The 22,873-nt window shown below is 47.6% G+C and overlaps 1 protein-coding gene across 1 annotated transcript in view; it reads left to right on the forward strand.

Moving 5' to 3' along the window:
- The window catches only part of ZC3H3 (zinc finger CCCH-type containing 3), an 87,962-nt gene that overhangs the window by 39,888 nt on the left and 25,201 nt on the right, over positions 1 to 22,873 (forward strand). Inside the window, exons 5-8 of the mRNA XM_069956998.1 lie at positions 11,366 to 11,523; positions 18,040 to 18,124; positions 19,029 to 19,184; positions 19,594 to 19,663. Of these exons, the coding sequence (XP_069813099.1) occupies positions 11,366 to 11,523; positions 18,040 to 18,124; positions 19,029 to 19,184; positions 19,594 to 19,663 (469 nt within the window). The remainder of the gene's footprint in view (positions 1 to 11,365; positions 11,524 to 18,039; positions 18,125 to 19,028; positions 19,185 to 19,593; positions 19,664 to 22,873) is intronic.

A 22,873-nucleotide genomic window follows, 5' to 3' on the forward strand; every position in this document is an offset into this window, starting at 1 on the left:
CCCGTCCCCTGGGCTCCTCAGCCCCGTCCCCTGGGCTCCTCAGCCCCGTCCCCTGGGCTCCTCAGCCCCGTCCCCTGGGCTCCTCAGCCCCGTCCCCTGGGCTCCTCAGCCCCGTCCCCTGGGCTCCTCAGCCCCGTCCCCTGGGCTCCTCAGCCCCGTCCCCTGGCCTCCTCAGCCCCGTCCCCTGGCCTCCTCAGCCCCGTCCCCTGGGCTCCTCAGCCCCAGTCTTTCTTGAGGTGGGACAGACCCTCCCTTCCCCCAGGCTGCTTAGTCTCTTTCTTTAGGTTGGACAGACCCCCCTCAGGGTTCCCTGGTCCCTTCCTCCAGGCTTCTCAGTTTCTTTCTCAAGTTTATACAGAACCTCCCTCCTTGCTCCTTGATCTCTTCCTCTGATTTCCTTGGTTCATTTCTCTGGGCTCCTCTGTCGTCCCTCTATCCTTGCTCATCGGTCCCTCCCTCCAGGCTCCTCTGTCTTTTTCTCTAGGTTGCACAGACCCTCCCACCGGGCTCCTCTGTCTCTTTCTCTAGGTTGCACAGACCCTCCCTCTGGGCTCCTCGGTCTCTTTCTCTAGGGTGCACAGACCCTCCCTCTGGGCTTCTCGGTCTCTTTCTCTAGGTTGCACAGACCCTCCCACCGGGCTCCTCGGTCTCTTTCTCCAGGGTGCACAGACCCTCCCTCTGTGCTCCTCGGTCTCTTTCTCTAGGTTGCACAGACCCTCCCCCCGGGCTCCTCGGCTTCTTTCTCTAGGTTATACAGACCCTCCCTCTGGGCTCCTCGGTCTCTTTCTCCAGGGTGCACAGACCCTCCCTCTGGGCTCCTCGGTCTCTTTCTCTAGGGTGCACAGACCCTCCCTCTGGGCTCCTCGGTCTCTTTCTCTAGGTTGCACAGACCCTCCCTCTGGGCTCCTCGGTCTCTTTTTCTAGGTTGCACAGACCCTCCCACCGGGCTCCTCTGTCTCTTTCTCTAGGTTGCACAGACCCTCCCACCGGGCTCCTCGGTCTCTTTCTCTAGGTTATACAGACCCTCCCTCTGGGCTCCTCGGTCTCTTTCTCTAGGTTGCACAGACCCTCCCTCTGGGCTCCTAGGTCTCTTTCTCTAGGTTGCACAGACCCTCCCTCTGGGCTCCTCAGTCTCTTTCTCTAGGTTATACAGACCCTCCCACCGGGCTCCTCTGTATCTTTCTCTAGGTTGCACAGACCCTCCCACCGGGCTCCTCTGTATCTTTCTCTAGGTTGCACAGACCCTCCCACCGGGCTCCTCTGTCTCTTTCTCTAGGTTGCACAGACCCTCCCACCGGGCTCCTCTGTCTCTTTCTCTAGGTTGCACAGACCCTCCCTCTGGGCTCCTCGGTCTCTTTCTCTAGGGTGTACAGACCCTCCCACCGGGCTCCTCGGTCTCTTTCTCTAGGGTGCACAGACCCTCCCTCTGGGCTCCTCGGTCTCTTTCTCTAGGTTATACAGACCCTCCCACCGGGCTCCTCTGTCTCTTTCTCTAGGGTGTACAGACCCTCCCTCTGGGCTCCTCAGTCTCTTTCTCTAGGGTGTACAGACCCTCCCTCTGGGCTCCTCGGTCTCTTTCTCTAGGGTGCACAGACCCTCCCTCTGGGCTCCTCGGTCTCTTTCTCTAGGGTGTACAGACCCTCCCTCTGGGCTCCTCGGTCTCTTTCTCTAGGTTATACAGACCCTCCCACCGGGCTCCTCTGTCTTTCTCTAGGGTGTACAGACCCTCCCTCTGGGCTCCTCTGTCTCTTTCTCTAGGGTGTACAGACTCTCCCACCAGGCTCCTCTGTCTCTTTCTCTAGGTTGCACAGACCCTCCCTCTGGGCTCCTCGGTCTCTTTCTCTAGGGTGTACAGACCCTCCCACCAGGCTCCTCGGTCTCTTTCTCTAGGGTGCACAGACCCTCCCTCTGGGCTCCTCTGTCTCTTTCTCTAGGGTGTACAGACCCTCCCTCTGGGCTCCTAGGTCTCTTTCTCTAGGGTGCACAGACCCTCCCTCTGGGCTCCTCTGTCTCTTTCTCTAGGGTGTACAGACTCTCCCACCAGGCTCCTCTGTCTCTTTCTCTAGGTTGCACAGACCCTCCCTCTGGGCTCCTCGGTCTCTTTCTCTAGGGTGTACAGACCCTCCCTCTGGGCTTCTTGGTACCTCCTCCCGGGCTCCTCGGCCTCTTTCCCTGAGACTTCTCCACCTCTTCCTCCATGGTGAGAGCTGCAGGTTAGAGACTACTGCTCTTATGTCTCCACATACTGTATACTAACCCAATATAGAGAGTCTCCTTCCATAGACTGTTGGATCACAGAAAGTGGCTGCAGTGTTGATGCAGATTGGAGTGTAACTAGAGCATGGGATCAGATGTGTTCACACTACCATTTGGACCTCTACTGGTCGGTCTGTCAGGTCCAGCTGGATTCCCTTTGTGGTCTTCACCCTTGTTATAACGGTGTGATCCAGGACGCTGTTACTATCAGTCCCGATGTCTTCACTTTGCTCGTCACTCATCTCCGGGGTATTAGAAGGCGATGTCCTCGTCCTCTCCACGTGTGGCACTTGTCTGGACGGCGAGTCCTTATTGTCCTTCAGGATGTAAGTGAGATGTCAGTATTGAGCGCCAGCTATGTGTGCTACGCCCGGCAGGACTTCACCGCCACCTCCTTTTATTAATTGAGTTCCCTAATAGCCGGACACAGGAACGCGTCTTTGTGTGCCAGGCACGAAGCCTGCCGGAATGCTGACACACTGATGGGCGCACACCAGTACACCTGCCGCCATCCCCTGTCACATCCCTCCGTCCTCCTTGTTTACTCTATACGGGTATCAATTCATGTGCTGACACCTGATAGGACTCCGCATTACACCAGACGTCGCTGTCCTCAAGACGTGTCCTCAATCCAACAGCAATTACGAACATTATTATTAGTACTACTGCAGCCTATGTGTCCTACACTGTATACCACCACAGCCCGACATATACAGGGGCAGTAATATACTACTAATATTCCTGTACACTGGAGGCAGCATTATAGTAGTTATATCCCTGTATATAGGGGCAGTATTATAGTAGTTATATTCCTGTATATAGGAGCAGTATTATAGTAGTTATATTCCTGTATATAGGAGCAGTATTATAGTAGTTATATTCCTATATATAGGAGCAGTATTATAGAAGTTATATTCCTGTATATAGGAGCAGTATTATAGTAGTTATATTCCTGTATATAGGGGGCAGTATTATAGTAGTTATATTCCTGTATATAGGAGCAGTATTATAGTAGTTATATCCCTGTATATAGGGGGCAGTATTATAGTAGTATATTCCTGTATATAGGAGCAGTATTATAGTAGTTATATTCTTGTATATAGGAGCAGTATTATAGTAGTTATATTCCTGTATATAGGAGCAGTATTATAGTAGTATATTCTTGTATATAGGAGCAGTATTATAGTAGTTATATCCCTGTATATAGGAGCAGTATTATAGTAGTTATATCCCTGTATATAGGAGCAGTATTATAGTAGTATATTCCTGTATATAGGAGCAGTATTATAGTAGTTATATTCCTGTATATAGGAGCAGTATTATAGTAGTTATATTCCTGTATATAGGGGCAGTATTATAGTAGTTATATCCCTGTATATAGGAGCAGTATTATAGTAGTTATATCCCTGTATATAGGGGGGCAGTATTATAGTAGTTATTTTCCTGTATATAGGAGCAGTATTATAGTAGTTATATCCCTGTATATAGGAGCAGTATTATAGTAGTTATATCCCTGTATATAGGGGCAGTATTATAGTAGTTATATCCCTGTATATAGGGGCAGTATTATAGTAGTTATATTCCTGTATATAGGGGCAGTATTATAGTAGTTATATTCCTGTATATACGGGGCAGTATTATAGTAGTTATATCCCTGTATATAGGAGCAGTATTATAGTAGTTATATTCCTGTATATAGGGAGCAGTATTATAGTAGTTATATCCCTGTATATAGGAGCAGTATTATAGTAGTTATATCCCTGTATATAGGAACAGTATTATAGTAGGTATATTCCTGTATATAGGGGGGCAGTATTATAGTAGTTATATCCCTGTATATAGGAGGCAGTATTATAGTAGTTATATCCCTGTATATAGGGGGCAGTATTATAGTAGTTATATTCCTGTATATAGGAGCAGTATTATAGTAGTTATATTCCTGTATATAGGAGCAGTATTATAGTAGTTATATTCTTGTATATAGGGCAGTATTATAGTGGTTATATTCCTGTATATCGGAGCAGTATTGTAGTAGTTATATTCCTGTATATAGGAGCAGTATTATAGTAGTTATATTCCTGTATATAGGAGCAGTATTATAGTAGTTATATTCCTGTATATAGGAGCAGTATTATAGTAGTTATATTCTTGTATATAGGAGCAGTATTATAGTAGTTATATTCTTGTATATAGGAGCAGTATTATAGTAGTTATATTCTTGTATATAGGAGCAGTATTGTAGTAGTTATATTTGCAGCATTATGGATGTGCCTGGATTTGCTGTAAGGGATCAGTGACCCCTTGTACATGTCTCCCCCTTGTTCCTCTATAACACTTGGGGTCTCTGCAGCTGTGTCCTCTCTTTCTCTTTGGATACATGTCTAATCCCAGCAGAGAGGCCCCTCCGCTGGCAGATGTGCCCGTTCCCCTCCAGCTGGCCGCCCCCTGACACCCTCCTCCGGATGAATCTCCTCGTGTGTCGGTGTGCTGCCGCTCCCCGGGGACCACTTGTCCCATATGATGAGCTCTGTATCTCCTCGGAGCTGCCACTCTTTGCCACTTAGGGAATACAGGATGGTGCCCGCTGGAGCGTGTCAGTCAGCCCATGTGAAATTAACCCATGGAGGGGACTGTTCACAGGATGGATGCAGGGCCCATTTAACCCCCTATTGTATGGGAGAGACAGAGGTGAAGGGAATGGTGGCAGCTGGCCGTGGTGCTGAACCCTGGCACAGTATTGGATCCCTCTGTCTATGTGCAGAGAACATACTGATACTGGTGATAGGGGAGGGGGGGGACTGGATTCAGCGTCGCACAGTGACATAGGAGGAGGGGGTGGACCACGTCGGGTGCTCGTCCTCTAATATTTTATATCTTCTTAAATTGAAATCTCTGAGTGCAATCAATATTTATTGCAAGAACCCGAATGACCATCGATATGTCATTATATAGTGCCGCTCCTAATGTACGTGTAATACCGCCAGCGCTGGAGACCCGTAGCCTGGACATATGGAGGGCTATTCATCTGTTACTGTGTACCATGTGTATAGAGGTAGTCATAGCCCCGCCCCCTGTATATCATGTGTATAGAGAGGTAGTCACCGCCCAGCCCACTGGATGACATCACTGATCTATAATGATCCTCACACCTTATACTACAGGATTATCTGTTTATCTATTACTGCTAATACCCACCTATATATCCTGTGTTATAGAGAGGTAGTCACTGCCCGGCCCCTGTATATCCTGTGTATAAAGAGGTAGTCACATCCCCGCCCCCTGTATATCATGTGTATAGAGAGGTAGTCACTGCCTGCCCTTGTATATCATGTGTATAGAGAGGTAATCACAGCCCCGCCCCCTGTATATCATGTGTATAGAGGTAGTCACAGCCCCGCCCCCTGTATATCATGTGTATAGAGAGGTAGTCACAGCCCCGCCCCCTGTATATCATGTGTACAGAGAGGTAGTCACAGCCCCGCCCCCTGTATATCATGTGTATAGCGAGGTAGTCACAGCTCCACCCCTTGTCTATCCTGTGTATAGAGGTAGTCACAGCCCCGCCCCCTGTATATCCTGTGTAGAGAGGTAGTCACAGCTCCGTCCCTGTATATCATGTGTATAGCGAGGTAGTCACAGCTCCGCCCCTTGTCTATCCTGTGTATAGAGAGGTAGTCACAGCTCCGCCCCTTGTCTATCCTGTGTATAGAGAGGTAGTCACAACCCCGCCCCTGTATATCATGTGTATAGAGGTAGTCACAGCCCCTCCCCCTGTATATCATGTGTACAGAGAGGTATTCTTAGCCCCGCCCCCTGTGTGACATTACCAATATGTGGTGTAATGACAGCCCCGCCTCCTGTGTGACAACATTGTGATATGAGGTAGTCACAGCCCCGCCCCCTGTGTGACATCACTGTGATATAATGAGGTGTGATCACTCTGACAGTACCGCCACATTACCCCAGCCCGGCTCCATACTCACTGTATAAGGTCAGTGGCGGTCTTTGGCACCAAGCACCCCAAGCGATCGCTTGGGGCTCCCAACATCCAGGGGGGCCCCCATGCCCCGCTCTTGTGCTCAAGACCGCTGGACAGGGCCGCTGCCCCGCTCTCTGCTGCAATCTGAACTGTAACTATGAGCACTCGTAATGAGCGCTCATAGTTACATGCAGCAGCACTGACAGGGCGGGAGACATTGGCTCCCTTCCTGTCAGTCACTCTTGTGGCCGCAGGAAGGGTTTTCCCTGCGGTCACAAGTGGCAGCTTTGTCCTTGTGGTGCCGGCGCTGTGACATCACTGGAGCATAGGCGCCAGGACAAGGGGAGCGCGGCCTCTTGTGATCGCAGGGAAAACCCTTCCTGCGGCCACAAGAGTGAAGAGAAGAGGAGACGCCTGGACCCAGGTGAGTATAAGTGTTTGTTTTATTGTGTTATATACTATATGGGAGGGGGAGCACACAGGGGTCTGTTTAACTGGGGAGCGCACATCGGGGGTCTATATAACTGGGGGGAGCACACAGGGGGGCTATATAACAGGGGGAGCACACAGGGGGGCTATAGACTACTGGAGCTTCACAGAGGGGTCTATATACTACTGGGGGCAGCACACAGGGGTCTATATACTACTTGGGGCAGCAGAATTTGGTCTATATACAACTTGGAGAGCACACAGGAGGTCTATATCCAAGTGGGAGAGCACACGGGGGATATATACTACTGGGGGAGCACACAGGGGTTTATATACTACTGGTGGGGCACACAGGGGGTCTATATACTACTGGGGGAACATACAGGGGGTCTATATACTACTTGTGAGGCACACAGGTGGTCTATATATAACTGGGGGAGCACACAGGGGTCTGTATACAACTGGGGCAGCACACAAGGGGTCTATATAATACTGGTGGAACCACACAGGGGGATTAAATACCCCTGAGGGAGCACACAGGGGGCCTATATACTAGTGTTGGAGCACACAGGGGTATATACAACTGGGGGCAGCACACGGGGTCTATATACAACTGGGCCAGCACACAGGAGATCTATATACTTCTGGGGGGAGCACACGGGGGGCTATATATAACTGGGGGAACACACAGGGGTCTATATACTACTGGGGGAAGCAAACAAGGGGTATATACTATTGGGGGCAGCACACAAGGAGTATATATTACTGGCGGTAGCGCACAAGGGTATATACTACCGGGGGCAACACACAGCGGTCTATTGTTTTGTAACGCGTGTCCAGGGGGGGAGCCCCAGACATAACTTCGCTTGGGGCCCCAGAAATGCCAAGACCGCCCCTGCATAAGGTCACACAGCAGCACAGAGGATAGCAGCAGCAGGAGGGGGAGGGGCTTATTCTTTCTCCCCTTGTGTAATTTTTTTATTCTATTAACAGTAAATTCAGTAGAAAAAAATGCTGCACAGGTCATATTGTGTGTGTGTGTGGGGGGGGGTATATAGGGAGCGATAGATAGATAGTCTAAGGATAATTCAGCAGCACTCCTTGATGACGCTGGTGCCAGCGGATCTTGCCTTGACCAAAGACTCGGGTAACTATGCAGAGGATAATCCACAGCGCTCATAGATGACAATAAAAATGTGAATTTATTCCATGTGATCAAAAAGTGTATCAATCTAAACAAATCACACGGTGCAGCATACAGAAGATACCGGAGCAATGTTGCTCCGGTATCTTCTGTATGCTGCACCGTGTTATTTGGAGATAGATAGAGAGACATGGCGGACACACACAGGGCTCTGGCACACACAGGCTGGAGGGTGCGGCACCGCGTCCAGATAATGCTGCCAGCCTATATCCATGGCACAGTGCCCGATCCTATTCTCCCCCCCCCGCACTCCTCATCCACCTCTCTCTCCGCCACTTATTTCTGAGACACATGAAGTCCATTACTGTGAATCCCTCCTCACCCGGGAAAGGTTACACGTCCCAAACCGGAACGAAACGCAACTCTGACCATCTGGAAGTATTGGGGAAATATCCGGAGATCAGAGAAGTGTATGGGAGTATAGAGGAAATATCCGGATATAAGGAGTGTATGGGAGTATATAGGAAATATCCGGATATAAGGAGTGTATGGGAGTATATAGGGAATATCCGGATATAAGGAGTGTATGGGAGTATATAGGGAATATCTGGATATAAGGAGTGTATGGGAGTATATAGGAAATATCCGGATATAAGGAGTGTATGGGAGTATATAGGGAATATCTGGATATAAGGAGTGTATGGGAGTATAGCGGAAGCGACAGTCGGAGCGGCTCGGTCTGCCAGCGTTTCCCGGCGCCTGTGATGCATTTTCTTCTGACGGTTTTAGTATAATTTAAAGTTAATGACGCATGGCCCAACGTACGGCCGTGTATATGGGGACACCAGGAGTCAGCGGTGTCACTGGGTTAACCATTTGTCTGCCGGAGTTGAGTGATGCACTGTAGGAGCTGTCCTGCAGGTGTGAGTGGGGTGTATGGTTGTAGAGCAGAGCAGGAGCGTCGGGGTACCTCTATGGTAGTAGTAGTTGTCTGCGCCTTGACATGGTTACATATCTGCTGTTCTGTAGTCTAGGAAAACTTGGTGACTTGTAATTTTGGTTGTCACCCAGCTTTCCTAGATTCCTCACGGCCATTCAACCTTCCTATAATCCTCACTACCAGTTCTAGGTAGAGATGGCAATTGCCTAAGAAAGTTGGGTGACCTGAAGTCCCATCTGTATAGGTTATGGCCTCACTTCTTTATATTCCTGAGTAACTAGCATGTTCCTTATTGATCGAAGCCTGAACCCTGACCTGTAATGTTACATATTCAGCTTTCCTACAGCCCTGAATGCCAGATTTACATGACAATCTATGGTTTAGGGTTATGTTATCTAAATCTGGCATTCAGGGCTGTAGGAAAGCTGAATGTTACAATACAGGTCAGGGTAGGAAAGCTGAGTAATAATCCGAGACTATGGGAAGCAGACCCAGCTTTCCCAAGTTCCTGACCATAGTTACAGCATTCAGTTCTCTGTGAGTGCAGGTTAGCGATGTACTTAATGATGTCAGGGTCCAAGCTCAGGTCAGTAAGAAACCCCTAAGCTCTTCAGGATCCTAGGAAAGCTGGGTGATCATCTATATAGCCTTATATCTACCATTCAGGGCTGTAGGTAAGCTGAATATGTAACATTACAGGTCAGAGTTCAGGCTTGGATCAATAAGGAACATGCTAATTACTCAAGAACATAGGAAAGTGAGGACATAACCTATATAGATGGGACTTTAGGTCACCCAACTTTCTCAGGTTTCTGACAGCCACCTCTGCCTAGAACTGGTAGTGAGGATTATAGGAAGATTGGATGGCTGTGAGGAATCTAGCAAAGCTGAGTGACCATCCTGTCATCCAAACTATCACTCAGCTTTCCTAGATTCCCGAACAGCAAATATCTACCCTAATGACCTGAACTGGGACCCTCACACACATTCTTACATGGATATTCAGCTTTCCAATAGCCCTGAATGCCGGAGTTAGATAAACTTGGGCGTGATCCCATAGCTCACACATGTTTCCCAGTTTCCTGAATAACCTCTATATGTTCATTATTTACCTGAATTTGGATCCTGGCGTCTATAGCTACATAGCCAACCTGAACCCTGTATCTATAGTCAGGAACCTGGGAAAGCTGGGTCTGCTTCCCATTATCACTCTGCTTTCCCAGACTCCTGAGTGGCCTGTAGTCCCATAGCTGATCACCCAGCTTTCCCAGAGTCCTGAATGGCCTGTAGTACCATAGATGATCACTCAGCTTTCCCAGAGTCTTAAGCATGGAGCCTGATATCTATAACAGCAGACATATTCAACTTTCCCAGAGTCCGGAGTGGCCTGCTTCCCATTATCACTTGGCTTTTCCAGGGTCCTAAGTGGCCTGTGATCCCATAGATGATCCCTCAGTTTTCCCAAAGTCCTGAGTAGCATGTGCTCCTATAGATGATCCCTCAGCTTTTCCAGAATCCTCAGCTTTTCCAGAATCCTGAGCTTGGAGCCTGACAGCAGACATATTCAGCTTTCCCAGAGTCCTGAGTGGCCTGTAATCCCATAGATGATCACACAGCTTTCACAGACTCCTGAGTGGCCTGTGATTCCATACAATATCACCCAGCTCTCCCAGAGTACTGCTGGGTGAACCTTCCTATAGAGCTGTGCAGGGCATGATGGGAGTTATATATATAAGCTGAGATGGCAGCCACAGCGCTCTATGTAAGCGCTGTTCGCTTTTCCTGACCGCCACGGTCCTGACTTCTGTTCTGTCTACAATGTAAAGGAGTCCTCCCCCCGTATAACCCTGCCCCTGGGCGCTCCTGCACCGTCTCATGGCTGGCGGCCTCCATTCTCCCCTCGGTGTTAGTTAACGTTCCCACAATAGAGATCAGTGTCCGCCGCAGTCAAGGTTATGGCGATAAATTCCTCCATTGTGGTAAATTGGCTGGGGGCTTTCACGCCAACGAGACGGATAATTTGCTGCCGTATATCAAATGGATTCAGAAATGAGTTTGAAAGGCCGGTTCATGCCTCCTATTACCGGGGGCCGCGCTCCTGTCTGACTCCCTCATTACCGCCGTTTAATACCCTTCCTATTCTCCGGCCGTAATGAAATTCTCCTGCGCGAGCAGTAGCAGCGGTCGCACGAAAGAGGGAGAGAGAGTGCAGCGCCAATGACAAGACAAGTGCGCAGAGGGCACGTGTCCCCCGGGTCCTTGGCCTCGGCCATCACACCATTAATTCCTACCTTCACTTCTCATTTCCCAGTCAGGCTTCAGTAATACACAGGGCAGCCCCCGACGCTATAGTGACGAAGCAATGCTGTGCTAGGAATGAAGCAGCTCCGTCTACAGTCTCATCTGATGTCACCGCATGTAAAGTGATGGTCACCCAGCTTTCCACACACCCTGATCTACACCTAATTCTGCATTATACAGATGTACATATTACCTACTCTACTATCCGTAAAGTGTCAGCAATTACTGCACTTCTATCATTCTGCACCAGGAAGCTCAGGATGAACAGGTTCTCTTACATCTTGTGTTATTTCTATGATTGTTTCTGTCTCCTCAGGCTTCTGCTCTTAAGCCGGCTGCGGTTAAAGCAGAATCAGCAACGGTGGAGGAGCCGCGGGCTGTGCGTGATTGGAGGCGTCATGTACAGGGTCTCTGCTAATAAACTCTCCAAAACCTGGAGCCCCGGCAGTGGCAGCAAGAACACCCCAAGGACTGGTGAGTAACATAGCAACCCACATAATACACCACTGCAGACTGATGACAGGTGACCACCATCTTTACATGGAGGAAATAATGCTCATACACAGTGCAGAGGTAATACTCCTGTAATGTTGTGTCCAGAGAGGGCGTAGTTGTCACTGTCGTAATAAAGCACTTGAGGTGTGATGGAGTATGCAGCCAGAATGCCGATACTGGAGGAGCTCCCGGCAATAGTGAACAAATCAAACAGTAATAATGTAGAACAAAGACCACAGGGCGCTCACCAAATCTGCAGGTTTGAGGCTTTTTATTCAGGATTGCACGTCAGAGAGGGAGGACAGGTGGTCTCGCAGGTGCGTACACCCTGGGGACAACCGTTTCACGCCCACTGGCGCTTCCTCTTGCCAAGGACTCTGACTCCTCGGCAGAAAGAAGCACCAGTGGGCGTGAAACTGCTGTCCCAAGGGTGTACACACCTGCGAGACCACCTGTCCTCCCTCTCTGATGTGCAATCCTGAATAAAAAGCCTCAAACCTGCAGGTTCGTTGAGTGCCCTGTGGTCTTTGTTCTACATTATCATCATTATTAGTAATACTACTGTAATACTGCCCTCTATATACAGGAATATAACTACTGTAATACTGCCCCCTATATACAAAAATATAACTACTATAATACTGCCCCCCTATATACAAGAATATAACTACTATAATACTGCTCCTATATACAGGAATATAACTACTATAATACTGCTCCTATATACAGGAATATAACTACTATAATACTGCTCCTATATACAGGAATATAACTACTATAATACTGCTCCCTATATACAGGAATATACTACTATAATACTGCTCCTATATACATGGATATAACTACTATAATACTGCTCCTATATACAGGTATATAACTACTATAATACTGCTCCTATATACAGGAATATAACTACTATAACACTTCCCTCTATATACAAGAATATAACTACTATAATACTGCTCCTATGTACAGGAATATAACTACTATAATACTGCCCCCTATATACTGGAATATAACTACTATAATACTGTTCCTATATACATGGATATAACTACTATAATACTGCCTCCTATATACAGGAATATAACTACTATAATACTGCTCCTGTATACAATGATATAACTACTGTAATACTGCTCCTATATACAAGAATATAACTACTATAATACTGCTCCTATATACAGGAATATAACTGCCATAATACTGCCCTCCTATATACAGGAATATAACTACTATAATACTGCCCCCCTATATACAGGAATATAACTACTATAATACTGCTCCTATATACAGGAATATAACTACTATAATACTGCCCCCTATATACAGGAATATAACTACTATAATACTGCTCCTATATACAGGAATATAACTACTATAATACTGCTCCCTATATACAGGAATATAACTACTATAATACTGCTCCCTATATACAGGAATATAACTACTATAATACTGCTCCCTATATACAAGAATATAACTACTATAATACTGCTCCTATATACAGGAATATAACTACTATAATACACGAACTGGAGAGAATGGAACCGCTGCACATCCCATCTATGGCTGATACTAATGCCGCTAGGCCTATATTAAAAATCAACACCAAAGTGTCTGTATATGAATTGATCAAGCCATATTGCCCCGTGTACCACCGCGCAGGTCCTCTGGTCCACACGGGTCCCTACGCTAACTCCACACCGTGTCGGTCAGCGACCGCCAACCCCGCAAAGCGTGCACGTGCAGGGAAAGGAGGCCATGGAACGGCCCTGCAACCCCAATGTCACAGGACCAGACCCAAAAAGCCCCACCAAAACCCAGCCAGCACCACCGGCGGGGAAGGCTGCCCCAAAACGACACAAGTATGGATATGGTATTACACTTACCATTGCTGCTCTCACAGAATGGGGAAGACATAGGGTCCAGACATGTGAGCACAGGCATATCCTGCTTATTATGGCTGTGCACGCCTGCGGGGTTGGTGGCCACTGACTGGCACGGTGTGGACTTAGTGTAGGGACCCATGTGTATCAGATACCGGCACGAGGTACATGGGGCAGTATGGCTTGATCAATTCATACACAAAATTCTGATGTGTTTTTTATTTAGCCTAGGGGCACTAGTATCAGCCATAGGTGTGATGTGCAGCACTCTGTTTCTTCCCTGAAGCGCATAACTACTATAATACTGCTCCTATATACAGGGATATAACTACTATAATACATGTTCTATATACAGGAATATAACTACTGTAATACTGCTCCTATATACAGGACTATAACTACTATATTACTGCACCCTATATACAAGAATATAACTACTATAATACTGCCCCCCATATACAGGAATATAACTACTATAATACTGCTCCTATATACAGGAATATAACTACTATAATACTGCTCCCTATATACAAGAATATAACTACTATAATACTGCTCCTATATACAGGAATATAACTACTATAATACTGCTCCTATATACATGGATATAACTACTATAATACTGCCCCCTATGTACAGGAATATAACTACTATAATACTGCTCCTATATACAGGAATATAACTACTATAATACTGCTCCCTATATACAAAAATATAACTACTATAATACTGCTCCTATATACAGGAATATAACTACTATAATACTGCTCCTATATACATGGATATAACTACTATAATACTGCCCCCTATGTACAGGAATATAACTACTATAATACTGCTCCTATATACAGGAATATAACTACTATAATACTGCTCCTATATACAGGAATATAACTACTATAATACTGCTCCCTACATACAGGAATATAACTACTATAATACTGCTCCTATATACAGGAATATAACTACTATAATACTGCCCCCTACATACAGGAATATAACTACTATAATACTGCTCCCTACATACAGGAATATAACTACTATAATACTGCTCCCTATATACAAGAATATAACTACTATAATACTGCTCCCTACATACAGGAATATAACTACTATAATACTGCTCCCTACATACAGGAATATAACTACTATAATACTGCTCCCTATATACAAGAATATTACTACTATAATACTGCTCCTATATACAGGAATATAACTACTATAATACTGCTCCCTACATACAGGAATATAACTACTATAATACTGCTCCTATATACAGGAATATAACTACTATAATACTGCTCCTACATACAGGAATATAACTACTATAATACTGCTCCCTACATACAGGAATATAACTACTATAATACTGCTCCCTATATACAAGAATATAACTACTATAATACTGCTCCTATATACAGAAATATAACTACTATAATACTGCCCCCTATATACAGGAATATAACTACTATAATACTGCTCCTATATAGAGGAATATAACTACTATAATACTGCTCCTATATACAGGAATATAACTGCTATAATACTGCCCCTATATACAGGAATATAACTACTATAATACTGCCCCTATATACAGGGATATAACTACTATAAAACTGCTCCTATATACAATAATATAACTACTATAATACTGCTCCTATATACAGGAATATAACTACTATAATACTGCTCCTATATACAAGAATATAACTACTGTAATACTGCTCCTATATACAGGACTATAACTACTATATTACTGCACCCTATATACAAGAATATAACTACTATAATACTGCCCCCTATATACAGGAATATAACTACTATAATACTGCTCCCTATATACAAAAATTTAACTACTATAATACTGCTCCTATATACAAGAATATAACTACTATAATACTGCTCCTATATACAAGAATATAACTACTGTAACACTGCTCCTATATACAGGGATATAACTACTATAATACTGCCTCCTATATACAGGAATATAACTACTATAATACTGCTCCTGTATACAATGATATAACTACTGTAATACTGCTCCTATATACAAGAATATAACTACTATAATACTGCTCCTATATACAGGAATATAACTGCCATAATACTGCCCTCCTATATACAGGAATATAACTACTATAATACTGCCCCCCTATATACAGGAATATAACTACTATAATACTGCTCCTATATACAGGAATATAACTGCCATAATACTGCTCCTATATACAGGAATATAACTACTATAATACTGCTCCTATATACAGGTATATAACTACTATAATACTGCCCCTATATACAGGAATATAACTACTATAATACTGCTCTTATATACAGGAATATACTACTATAATACTGCCCCTATATACAGGAATATAACTACTATAATACTGCTCCTATATACAGGAATATAACTACTATATTACTGCCCCCTATATACAGGAATATAACTACTATAATACTGCTCCTATATACCGGAATATAACTGCTATAACATAATATAGAGCCCATGTAGCTTGTGATATTAGTGGTGTAGTAGTTGGTGTCTCCTCCTGGCAGTGATATCTGTCTCCTGGTTCTCAGGTGTTTCTCTGGCGGTATTATTTATGTCTCATAGTCGGGTTCAGGTGACTGTCTCCGGTCGCGGTCAGCTCTCCTCGGCACAGATGTCTGTACGGCAGAGCACTCTGCTGTAGCCGGTGACATTATGTGACAGGCAGGCAGGTGACGTTGTCTCCCCTGTTCCTCGCACGCCATCCTCTTCCTCAGCACCACAACAGATGGGGCGTCTTCATCCTCAGCCGGATAGTGACAGCTCCTACCAGACGAGACGCCTCGGACATACAATCAAAAGTGACTCACTCACTCCACGAGACGCCAGCCTGGCAGATGAGTGACTGCGACACACTCCCACCACCTGGCGAGATGCACGCTTGTTGCGTTTACACGGATCGTACAGAACTTCCATCATGTTCTCTGCCGTCCCCCGTCCGCGACGCCTTTTTAGAATTTTAGCTTTTTAACCCACTCCGTATCTGCTGGGTCTGTAATGCAGAACTACCAACTACTGCCAGATGCCGTCAAGACACAATGGGAATTGTAGTTTCGCAACAGCTGGAGGGTTTGATACCCCCCCCCCCCCTTACAGATGAAGTCAGGAAAAAGAGGGTTCTGGTATGTTGAAGTTCAGCTACCTGCACCTATTAAAAGGGTTTGTTCAACAATTTTCAAGTGCCAGACATTTGTAATTTACTTCTATTCGTAAAACTCAAGTCTTCCAGTACTTATCAGCTGCTGTATGTCCTGCAGGAAGTGGTGTATTCTCTCCAGTCTGACACAGTGCTCTATGCTGCCACCTCTGTCCGTGTCAGGAACTGTCTAGAGCAGGAGAGGTTTTCTATGGGGATTTGCTGCTGCTCTGGACAGTTCCTGACATGGACAGAGATGGCAGCAGAGAGCACTGTGTCAGACTGTAGAGAATACACCACTTCCTGCAGGACATACAGCAGCTGATAAGTACTGGAGATTTTTTTTTATAGAAGTAAATTACAAATCTCTGATACTTTCTGGCACCAGTTGATTTGAATATTTTTAGGTGAACAACCCATTTTATCTCAGGTAGATAAACTGAGGAGAGGAGTCTGGCAGCGGCTTATCAAAGATTTTCTATTCCACACACATGAACTAGCTGTACATATATCTGGAAAGGGGGGGGGGTCCCAACAATAGCTTGCATATGTATTTGGGCCATAGGATTACACTGTGTTCTGTCTGCATAGTGTGGTGTCTGTATATTCTGGGGCCCCCGTCATCCTTGTTCCCACGGGTCCCGCTTGCCTTATGATTACAGTCTGCTCCTCACTTTGGTTTCATTCCTACAAAACATCAGACACTGTTGAGAGCTGCTGATCTGGGGCTTCCAGGATTCCTGGACTTTTAGTTTATCACATAATAGTCCACCAATTGGGTGTTAGAATTAGTGGGAGAAGGGAAAAAGGCTGATCTGATTGGCTGCAGTGGAACCCACAGTAGTGTTTAGAGGGACAGTAATGGGCACTCTCCTAACCCCACTGTCTAGTTATCCCTACTTGCTCTCTGCATTAGGTGAGCGATCATGGCTTCTATGCACAGATTGTTCCATAGAGTATTCCACCACTACATGCACAGTGAACAGTCTGTAGTGCAGGCGTCAAACATTTGGCCCTCCAGCTGTTGCAAAATTACAATTCCCATCATTCCTGAACAACAGTCAAAGTTTGTCCAGACACGATGGAAACTTTTGTTTTCTATCAGCTGGATGGCTGCAGATTTGACACCTTTCAGTTTTTGTGGGGCGGTTGTGAGACCCATGGCGGTCCCCCAGACACACATGTTCTGTTTAGGATGTGTCAGGCTGGAATGAATGAAGGTTTATCCATCCAGGCGTTACTTTATCAGAAGCAGTTCTATCCAGAGCACCAAGCAAATCCATTGTCAGGGAATAGAGGGTTTAGGTGATGAGTCCATCTACCTGTGCTGTATCTACCACGTATCTGTGATCCCTTATATGTCTGTGATATGTCCCATGTTACACGTCTGATACCTGCCCTGCCTTCTGTTACAGGTAAAGTGGAGTTCAGCGGCGGCAGCACCAGTCCCGGCTCCTTCTACCCTAGCCGCTCAGCCACCCCGAGCCGCTATATCGCAAGGTATGTATTATGTGCTGTACCTGTATACGTTGTACTGTGCTGCTGTCAGTGAATGGTGGTTCGTAGTTTATATTTAGCTAAGCCCCCCTCCCACGCGTACGCACGCACGCACGCACGCACGCACACACACACACACACACACACACACACACACACACACACACACACACACACATCAATGTGTCCTGGGCCCCCATGACCCTTTCCCCAGTATCCTGTACACTGTCCTTGGGTAATTCTGGTAGGTAATGACCACTATATACTGGGCACCCCACAAGACATTCTGTGACCCCGATCATCCATGTTATTCAGCTATCGGTGGTATTAATGTTATCCTGTGCCCAGAACTGGCTGGGGATCCTGACTAGATCCTAAGAGATCAAAGGGAATCAGTAGACTGAACATTGTTGTAAGCCTGCAGCTGTGTAACCAGGGCTTAAAAAAGCGTCAATTCACTGACAGCAAGAAATGACAGTGTAAACATTTTACAGAGAATAAACTCGATCTCTGCTGTGCTGCGTGCGGATCTCTGCTGTGCTGCGTGCGGATCTCTGCTGTGCTGCGTGCGGATCTCTGCTGTGCTGCGTGCGGATCTCTGCTGTGCTGCGTGCGGATCTCTGCTGTGCTGCGTGCGGATCTCTGTTGTGTTGCGTGCGGATCTCTGTTGTGTTGCGTGCGGATCTCTGTTGTGTTGCGTGCGGATCTCTGTTGTGTTGCGTGCGGATCTCTGTTGTGTTGCGTGCGGATCTCTGTTGTGTTGCGTGCGGATCTCTGTTGTGTTGCGTGCGGATCTCTGTTGTGTTGCGTGCGGATCTCTGTTGTGTTGCGTGCGGATCTCTGCTGTGCGCGGATATATTCTGTGCCGTGCCCTGTGGTCACCGCTCATGGTTACTTCTCCCTGCAGCCGCGCCATCCAGCGCAGTCTGGCCATTATCCGCCAGGCGCAGCAGAAGAAGGAGAAGAAGGAATACTGCATGTACTACAACCGATTCGGGAAATGCAACCGAGGCCAGAAGTGCCCGTACATCCACGACCCGGAGAAGGTGGCAGTGTGCACCCGGTGAGTGCCAGGGGCCACACCACAGCCTGCTCCATGGTCACCCTGTATTATATGGCTGTGATCAGGATCAGCTCTGTGTTATTGATCACCCTGTATTATATGGCTGTGATCAGGATCAGCTCTGTGTTATTGATCAACCTGTATTATATGGCTGTGATCAGGATCAGCTCGGTGTTATTGATCACGCTGTATTATATGGCTGTGATCAGGATCAGCTCTGTGTTATTGATCACGCTGTATTATACGGCTGTGATCAGGATCAGCTCTGTGTTATTGATCACGCTGTATTATATGGCTGTGATCAGGATCAGCTCTGTTATTGATCACCCTGATAATAGATCATTGGATCGGTTCACTGTACTCATCATCCTCCATTCTGACTTGTTGCTGTGATTTATTTTCCTTGTAGGTTTCTCAGAGGAACATGTAAGAAGATTGATGGCTCCTGCCAATTCTCCCACCAGGTGTCTAAGGACAAGGTGAGTGACCCCTGACCCCTACTACCCCACCCACTGTACTGCAGCCGCACCCCCGGATTTCAATAACCCGTCGATCCCCAATAATCAAAACTTATCAGTGCTGATCAGGGTCAGCTGTGGGGTGCTGATCAGGGTCCCGTCCCATTGGCTATAGGTGAAACTTATTCGTGCAGCACCGTCTTCCATCAGATGGGGCGGGCCTGGGCTCTCTTGGACTGCGCTCTGGATGTGTCTGGCCCTGGGGCCGCGCTCTCTGGATGTGTCTGGCCCTGGGGCCGTGCTCTCCAGGCTCGTACTCTCCATGGCTGTACTCTCTGGATGTGTCTGGCCCTGGGGCCGCGCTCTCTGGATGTGTCTGGCCCTGGGGCCGCGCTCTCTGGATGTGTCTGGCCCTGGGGCCGCGCTCTCCAGGCTCGTACTCTCCTTGGCTGTACTCTCTGATGTGTCTGGCCCTGGGGCCGCGCTCTCTGGTGCTATACCCTCTGGATGTGTCTGGCCCTGGGGCCGCGCTCTCTGGTGCTATACCCTCTGAATGTGTCTGGTCCCGGGGCCGCGTCTCTGGATGTGTCTGGCCCTGGGGCCGTGCTCTCTGGTGCTGTACCCTCTGGATGTGTCTGGTCCCGGGGCCGCGTCTCTGGTGCTGTACCCTCTGAATGTGTCTGGTCCCGGGGCCGCGTCTCTGGATGTGTCTTGCCCTGGGGCCGTACTCTCCATGGCTGTACTCTGATGTGTCTGGCCCTGGGGCCGCGCTCTCTGGTGCTGTACCCTCTGGATGTGTCTGGTTCTGGGGCCGCGCTCTCTGGATGTCTGGCCCTGGGGCCGTGGTCTCCAGGCTCGTACTCTCCATGGCTGTACTCTCTAGATGTGTCTGGCCCTGGGGCCGCGCTCTCTGGTGCTGTACCCTCTGGATGTGTCTGGTCCCGGGGGCCGCGTCTCTGGATGTCTGGCCCTGGGGCCGTGGTCTCCAGGCTCGTACTCTCCATGGCTGTACTCTCTAGATGTGTCTGGCCCTGGGGCCGCGCTCTCTGGTGCTGTACCCTCTGAATGTGTCTGGTCCCGGGGCCGCGTCTCTGGATGTGTCTTGCCCTGGGGCCGTACTCTCCATGGCTGTACTCTGATGTGTCTGGCCCTGGGGCCGCGCTCTCTGGTGCTATACCCTCTGGATGTGTCTGGCCCTGGGGCCGCGCTCTCTGGTGCTGTACCCTCTGGATGTGTCTGGCCCTGGGGCCGTACTCTCCATGGCTGTACTCTGATTTATCTGGCCCTGGGGCCGCGCTCTCTGGTGCTGTACCCTCTGGATGTGTCTGGCCCTGGGGCCGCGCTCTCTGGTGCTGTACCCTCTGGATGTGTCTGGCCCTGGGGCCGTACTCTCCATGGCTGTACTCTGATGTATCTGGCCCTGGGGCTGCGCTCTCTGGTGCTGTACCCTCTGGATGTGTCTGGTTCCGGGGCCGCGCTCTCTGGATGTCTGGCCCTGGGGCCGTGGTCTCCAGGCTCGTACTCTCCATGGCTGTACTCTCTAGATGTGTCTGGCCCTGGGGCCGCGCTCTCTGGTGCTGTACCCTCTGGATGTGTCTGGTCCCGGGGGCCGCGTCTCTGGATGTCTGGCCCTGGGGCCGCACTCTCCGGGCCTGTACTCTCTGGCTGCGTCTTGCATTGTGCGGGGGTTAGGGAAGAGCCTCCCTCGCCGCCTCCACCTCTCGCGCTGCTGCTGCTACAACAGCTTTTCCTCTTGAGGAACTTCTAGCGATTCAGCATTTTTCTCCCCTAATAAAAATAAGCAAAACACAGAAGTCTGCGGTGAGCAATTTGGAAAGGCTGGTCGACTTTCGGGTTCATTAGCCGGCCGCCTGCAAAGCCTGTGTACTCTCCCCGCTCTCTAATGTGTGACATAACTCATGGCAATCTCCCTCTTCCCATGTAATTGGGAGGTATATCTCATACTCCATATGTTAGGAGCTGATTTATTCGCTGGCAGCCGCACATTTGCGAGGCCTCTCGGACTCGGCGTCTTCTCTCCCGGCCGCCTGCTTATCAGCCTTCCTGCCAGCAGCCATCTTTAATTCCTGCCGCTTTGTGATGCTCTGGATTGACTGGAGATGATATACGTATATCTCTCTACCTATATTCTTATAGGATCTCGTCTCCCTTTATGTGCACTGAAATTCCTTTAATCCGGTTATCCAGAAAGTCTGCGAACTGGGCGGAGAAGCGCGATATGAGAGGAAGCCCCTGTGAGCGCCATGCCAGGCGGCCGCCGCAGACTCTGCTCACGCTTCAGTTTTTTTCTACTTATTTTTATCTACTTTTCTAAAACTGTTTAATAATCCGGAATGTTCGATAATCCAAACGGCCGTTATGGTGAACGCCCTGAAATCGTTCACTCAATTACACGGAGCGATGATCGTTACTTATGATCGTTCTCGCGGTTGTCCTGTCATCTCTACTGTGAACAACCGAACGACGTCTTATTACACCGAACGATGCGAGAACAATCTGCAAACGAACAACAATAAAAATAGGTCCAAATTCTATCACATGACAAAGAATTTCTCGTTGGTCTTTTAACCGTTGTCTGCTATTACACGAAATGATTACCGTTCGATTACGAACAATCTATCCCTTCAGGACTGAAGTGCTGAGCTGAATATGCAGAGTAGCACAGATGGAGCAGTAACTACAAGATCACTCCCATCATGCATCCTCATCACCACTCCCATCATGCATCCTGATCAATACTCCCATCATGCACTTTAACTAGGCGGGGTTACTATTCAAGATGTTAGGGTAGCTGGGTGTCATGAGTAGCAGCAGTAAGTATCTGATAACCACTCCCATCATACATCCTGATCACCCCTCACATCATGCATTCTGATCACCCCTCCCATCATGCATCCTGATCACTGCTCCCATCATGCATCTTGATCACTGCTCTCATCATGCATCCTGATCACTGCTCCCATCATGCATCTTGATCACCACTCCCATCATGCATCTTGATCACCACTCCTATCATGCATCCTGATCACCACTCCCATCATGCATCCTGATCACTGCTCCCATCATGCATCCTGATCACCACTCCCATCATGCATCCTGATCACCCCTCACGTCATGCATCCTGATCACCCCTCACATCATGCATCCTGATCACCCCTCACATCATGCATCCTGATCACCCCTCACGTCATGCATCCTGATCACCCCTCC

Source organism: Dendropsophus ebraccatus, chromosome 2 (genome assembly GCF_027789765.1).
Source record: "Dendropsophus ebraccatus isolate aDenEbr1 chromosome 2, aDenEbr1.pat, whole genome shotgun sequence".
Classification (NCBI taxonomy): domain Eukaryota; kingdom Metazoa; phylum Chordata; class Amphibia; order Anura; family Hylidae; genus Dendropsophus; species Dendropsophus ebraccatus.